The 6,000-nt window shown below is 45.9% G+C and overlaps 1 protein-coding gene and 1 long non-coding RNA gene across 3 annotated transcripts; one reads left to right on the plus strand and one right to left on the minus strand.

The window, feature by feature from the left end:
* The first annotated feature begins 716 nt into the window (after positions 1-716).
* On the plus strand, positions 717-2,390 carry LOC120668624. Its single transcript, XR_005672502.1, has 2 exons — positions 717-1,364; positions 2,099-2,390. It is a non-coding gene; the product is annotated as an uncharacterized LOC120668624 (long non-coding RNA).
* A 1,287-nt stretch (positions 2,391-3,677) lies between these two features.
* On the minus strand, positions 3,678-5,557 carry LOC120671586 (BTB/POZ and MATH domain-containing protein 1-like). Of its 2 annotated transcripts, XM_039951957.1 has the most exons (3): positions 5,341-5,555; positions 5,175-5,240; positions 3,678-5,067 (listed from the first exon to the last, which is right to left on the minus strand). In XM_039951957.1, exon 3 carries the CDS (start codon positions 5,049-5,051, stop codon positions 3,957-3,959), a length of 1,095 nt encoding a protein of 364 aa, XP_039807891.1. In that variant the 5' UTR covers positions 5,052-5,067; positions 5,175-5,240; positions 5,341-5,555; the 3' UTR covers positions 3,678-3,956. The 2 variants fall into 2 exon arrangements, with proteins under 2 accessions (XP_039807891.1, XP_039807890.1); XM_039951956.1 differs by lacking the exon at positions 5,175-5,240 and having other exon boundaries at positions 5,341-5,557.
* Positions 5,558-6,000: the final 443 nt, after the last annotated feature.

The raw sequence follows: 6,000 nt of genomic DNA on the forward strand, positions 1-6,000 counted from the left end.
GAGAGTGAGAGGCCAGTGTCTGGCGTCGACAAGAGCTTGCCTACAATAAGCTAGGCCAATATGCAATTGTTGTTAAGTTGTTTAGATTTCTTCATGGCCCATGGGACAACTCCCCGTCGAATTTATTCAGTTAATCGGAAGCCTGTCGTTTGAGTCGGCAATCAAATTTCTCATGCGGACAATAAATTCGCCATGCCTAAAACTGACACCCAACTAGCTACAAGCAAAACAACCCACAAAGCATAGAGCTGAAATAACATCAGGCTCTAATCTCTATCTCTAAATCTCTAAACTTGGACCAAGCTCGAGCACCTCATTGAACCACATCATCTGTTTTTTTTTCTACCATCGGATTTCGATGGGGCCATAAAAAATCTAGCATGGCCGTGTTTGGTTACTACATGATTTTTTTCGCGCACGTTTCCCGAAAAAAGAATCTCGTATGCATGGAGTACTAAATGAAGTCTATTTGAAAAACTTTTTTAGGGATAAGTGTAACTTTTCGAGACAAATCTAATGACAGTAATTAATTGATGATTTGCTACAGTGATGCTGCAGTAATTACCCTCTAATAACGCAGTCAAAGGTCTTGTTAAATTCGTCTCGCGATTTACACGGAGGTTGTGCAGGTAGTTTTGTAATTAGACTTTATTTAATATTCTAAATTAGTAGTCAAAGATGAAAAAAAATTCCATGAAATCCTAACAAAGGCGTTTCGAGAGCCGCCTCGAGCTCCGGCTCCCTCGACCGATCGACCTGTAGCCGCTCCCGCGACTCGCAGCCGCACCACCGCACCGCCATGTGATGGCCTGACGAGCTCGCCGGCGGCGCTCGTCCAAGCCCAACCGGCAGTTGTGGCTAGGAGTCCCTAGCACCGGAGCTCCTCCAGTCCTCCGCTGTGCGCTCCAAGTTTGGGGGCCGTGCGCTCCGCGCGGGCAAGGAGTGAGTCGGCCGGAGACGCGCGTCTGAGGAACGAGGGGTGGCGGCCGCCCGTCCCGGAGGATCCCGTCGCTAGGAGAGTGCACACATGTGGCCAGAGGAAGGGTAATTACCCTCGTCGTTGCTGACCTCTGCTCCTCCCTCCGGTCGTTTTCGATGCTCTGGAGGAGCCACGGTGTCCGCGCCAACGCTAAGCAGGCACACGCGATGGAGCAGGCAAGCAGAGCCCACCCGCTTCGTAGAGCGCAGCCAACCATTGCTCCTACAGGCGGAGCGGGCGTCAACACCGCCGATGCCCAGCAGCTGCTCGACGAAATGCTTTCAAGGAAAGCTGGCTTATTGAACCAACGCTGGATCAAGACATCCCTCGGCTATGTCTTACTCGCATTCGATGAAGATTACTGCTGCTGCAAATCGTCTTCTCTGTAAGTAGTGTGTCGTTCCACGAAATTCTCTTAACTTTTTCTTGCCTAATATTTAATATCCAGACGCACGCAGCCTGTTGAAATAATCAAATGTGCATATGCATGCATGTGCGGGCACGCGTGATGGACAAGCCAGGCTACGTACAGAGCATGGTCGCTTACTGGCTGGGGACCTTTAGGCGCAGCAGTTTGCGAACCATTGTATCTAACCATCTTGCTGCCATCTTAAGCAGGCTGAGATGCCCATGGTGTATACGTATTTGATGAAAATCAAATGCACTAGCGTGAACTAGCATACTCATAATCGTAATCATATTTTTACTAATGGCTGATGAATGCAACATACAAGCTCCAAGAGCTAATGGATAATGGTAACTACAAACAAATTATTACTTATTTCCTGAACCATGGCAACTATTATAAAGGTCATATATATATATATATATATATATATATATATATATATATATATATATATATATATATATATATATATATGCTACTACAGAAAAATTGAAACTGACGAGCCTAGCCTGGATTCAAATTATAATTTAAGCTACGGTACCAAAAAAAAGAATTTATATTGCTGCAATCTATAGCTTCCTCTCTAGCTAGTTTATTAAACACAACAAATAGTCAATGCAAGCCACTGAGTTAATTTGGTTCAGCACTCGGCAGACATCTTGCCCATTTTTCATGTCTACTTTTTCACTAATTTTGCAATTCACTTGCAGAGCTGTTGCTGTTCCTCAATGCATGGTGTCACTCTGTCGCAGCTCAGAGAGCATGGATACAAAAGACAGGACCTCTTAAGCTCCCAACACAATCTATGATAAATATGTAAGGACGAAGACTCTGCATCTGTACTATATATCATAACTAATACTATATGACCTCTGAGTTTATGAGTCCTGATAGTCAGGTGGATTTTGAATGATTGTTTACCTCATATACCAGTAATCGATTCTGAAGAATGTATATGTTTCTAACATACTTTGGAATAAATAAAACCTGAACGTTGATTAATTTCCTCCATTGGTCTATAAAATTGTATGAACGTTCCCTACCTAACAGTCGATCCTGCACAGTGGCGGACCTAGAAATTTTTTGAAGCCCGGGCCACAATAGTGGTGCCCGTCTATACTTTGATTAATTTGTCCTTATTATATGCATAGCCAGCTATTTATCCTAAGTTTATGTTCATGGTATTCATTTGCATAGAGGTTGTGCACATATGCTGCTCCCAGGTGAGACCGGGCCAGTGCCCCGGGTGGCTGGGCGCTGGGTCCGCCAATGATCCTGCATGAGTATACAATCCTTCACAAGAAAGAGTACCTGTTCAAATGTGGACAATCTCAACACAAGAAAGTTCAACAGGCCACTCATCTGAAGCCCTACACTGAGAGAGAGAGTTCACCGTTAGCTATGACTCCGGCGGGAAAGGCCTTATCATACAAAACGTCAACGAGCGATATGAATAATGGATACTTCTGACAAGTATACAGAAAAAACCAGCAGCAGCAGTCTCACAACTAAAACAAATCGCAAATAAACACCATAATGCCAAATAACGCTAACAAGTCAACTATGTAGCCATAAAAACAGGCATTTGCACCAAGAATACACCATGGAATACAAATTTGAGGTATTGTCATAGCAAAGATCTTCCTCGCTTCCTCTTCTTTCACAATCTTCCTACAAAATGTAAGCCTTAACACCAATTTTCTTCTGCTACCTAGAAAAGAAATAGGATAAAAAAATAAGAGAGATGATAATATTCTTACGATGAAAAGAGTATGGAAAGATTCAAATACTCTGCAAGATCAATGTTTAATTTCAATAATAAAAATATAGATATAAAGAGTTCGCCTCATGTGATGGCAGGCTCATGACAGCGCAGCAACGCCGCGCTTAGGCTTCTAGTAAGCACCCTCTAGTTCTTGAAAAGAAATTGCTACTTTTTTTTAGACCGTAGACCATTTGGCCCTGCTTTACTGAAAGCAAGAAATTGCTACTTTTGTTAGCTAATTTTTGTCTAAGAATCAGGAGCTGGCACTTATCAAGGTAAGACAGAGTACTTGAGATCCTTGAGATATGACGGATAGGATCATGGGATGAAACAGTTTATTTCCCTTGGAAAATTTCCTGTTTCCTACCATCCCAGATCTTCCATAGGATACTGAGAAGCATGGGCCCGGGGGGGGGGGGGGGGGGGGGGGGGGGGGGGGGCTTGATTCAGAGTTTCAGACTATGTTGAACCCTCTATATATCAAGACAGACTTTAAAAACTCAATAGGAAAAAGGAGAAACCTCAATGCAGAAACTCGTAGCTTTACTGGAAGTAGCTAAGATATTGATGCAGAGGAGATACAATACAAATGAATATACAGCACCACAAAATATTGCTGAATATATAGTACACAAAATATTGCGACTATTCTATTGATCCTTCATTTCTAGGTAGGTTGCCAGGTCGCGCTTTAGCTGCAGTGTAGCCTTTTCACTTTGGGAGGGTTGGTTTCACATCTCCGAAACCAATCCTTATTTGCATTTTAAACTCTTCTCCTCTTAGTGAAAAACATGATCAGTGCTTCAGTTCTTTCTTCCGTGCAACGCCCTGAGGAGGTCATTCATAACCATTGGGGAGCTTGCCATGACATGTTTGTAACCCTCAGTCTCCATGACTTTATCAATGTTTGCAGCCATGAGCTCGATACACCGAGCCTTGAGCTTCGAACAACCGTGCTGCTCTGCCAGAGCCAGAGCTGCTGCTGCTGTCTCCACGCTGGTGCCATCGCAGAGCTTGTCTTCGCACATCGATTTGAGCCTGTCAAGTCCATACATGTCCGCAGCAGCAAGCAGATGCAGAGCGATGATGATGCCACCCTCCTGTTGCTCAAGTTCAGGCACCATGTCAGTGTAGATGAAACCAAGCATGGCTCTGAAAACCGCTGCCTTCATGTCCTTGATCTCGACGCGCTGCAAGCGAGCCTCCTTCATGTGGCCAAAGAATTGGGCCATGAACACCGGGGACCTTGATGCCAGTATGGCCTTGTGCGCCGCGAAGGACTCGCCGGACACCACAAGCGTGACGTCCGATCCCGTCCCCTTGCGCAAGAGCTCACCAAGGTCATGGCCCAGGGACTGCGAGGCGCCGGAGTGCCTGGGCAGAACGTGAGCTGCTGCCGTGTCAGGTACAGGTAACTCATCTGTGATCACCGTGATGGTGCACTCCACGGTGAAAGAGTCTTCTTTGATAGTTTCTGACGCCTCCAGGGCACTTCTCCTCCGGAGCTGAAGCCATCCGGAGCTCTCCTTGGCGCGCTTGAACGCGTGGGACATGTGACACTCGACGGCACCGAGCCCCCCGTTCGCGTCTCTGGCATACGCAACGGCGACGCGTCTCTGACTGGAGTTGGAAGCATCCACCAGGCGGCATTTGAGCGCCGCCTTGACGTCGTTCCGGCGCGGCGCGCCGAGGAGGACGACCTTGAACGCGACCCAGTAGTTGCCGTCGACGACGAGGTTCGGGGTGTAGTGGACCTCCCACTCGTACCCGCCCACGGCCAGCCGCTTGGACGGCAGGGAGTCCGTCCTCCCCATGGATCTGGTGGCCGAGTAGCCGTTGATCTTGAACAGGTGAACGGCGCACTCGGCGTCGGTGAGGTTCGAGGACGACGCCCCCATGGATGGGCTGCTGCTACTGTGCGGGCGAGACGATCAGATGTCAGTGTGGAATTCCGACAGTGTCAAGCTCACATAAACACAGGCTAAGAAAGAAGGCTTCCTATTCCTATGACGGAGAAAGACCCAGAAAAAATGTAGTTCAATCTGAAAAGATTTCAAGTTGATCGCTTTCAACTTGAACCGCACAATCTGAAGGGAAAAAGCATAATTGAAGTAGAAAAATCTAAAATGTTTAAGAAAAGGAACAAAAACATAATTGAAGTAGAAAAATCTGAGGCTTGGGCGTTACCTCCACCCTCTCCGGCGGGGGCGAGGACTGGACCGGCGGTGAGATTGGCGGGCGGGCGGCCTCGCAGGCGCGCTTGGCTGGTGAGGAAGCCGGCGCACACGATTCACGTCTCGATTGGGTCGTGGTCGTCAACTCGTCGTCAATGGGGAAAGTGAAAGGAGGGGGAGACGACTGACAAGGAGTCGAGGAGAGGGATAGTCAAGAGTGCGCCTCTACAGCTCTACTTCGGACGCGGGTCCCATACCATTTCATTCTGTCGCGCGTCTGCCGCAAACAGTTCATTTCCAATTTTATATTACTCCTAACTAGTACTAGCGAAGGATAAAAAAAATATAAAAATAGTAGAGACGAAAAAGAATGCATGCAGCCAAAAAATACTTGGTACTCCGGTGCTGTTTAGTTCCTAAAAATTTTCAACATTCTCCGTCACATCGAATTTTTGGACACATATATAAAGCATTAAATATTATTTTAAAAAAATAACTAGTTACACAGTTTAGCTGTAAATAATGAGATGAATTTTTTGAGCATAATTAGTCTATGATTGGACACAAGTTACTAAATAAAAACGAAAGTGGTACAGTAAAACCTTAAAAAATCACCAACTAAACACGCCCTCTATGGTATGTACATACATAGCAAATATTCTAATTTTAGTTT

This window comes from Panicum virgatum, chromosome 4N (assembly GCF_016808335.1).
Source record: "Panicum virgatum strain AP13 chromosome 4N, P.virgatum_v5, whole genome shotgun sequence".
In the NCBI taxonomy this organism is placed as follows: Eukaryota; Viridiplantae; Streptophyta; class Magnoliopsida; order Poales; family Poaceae; genus Panicum; species Panicum virgatum.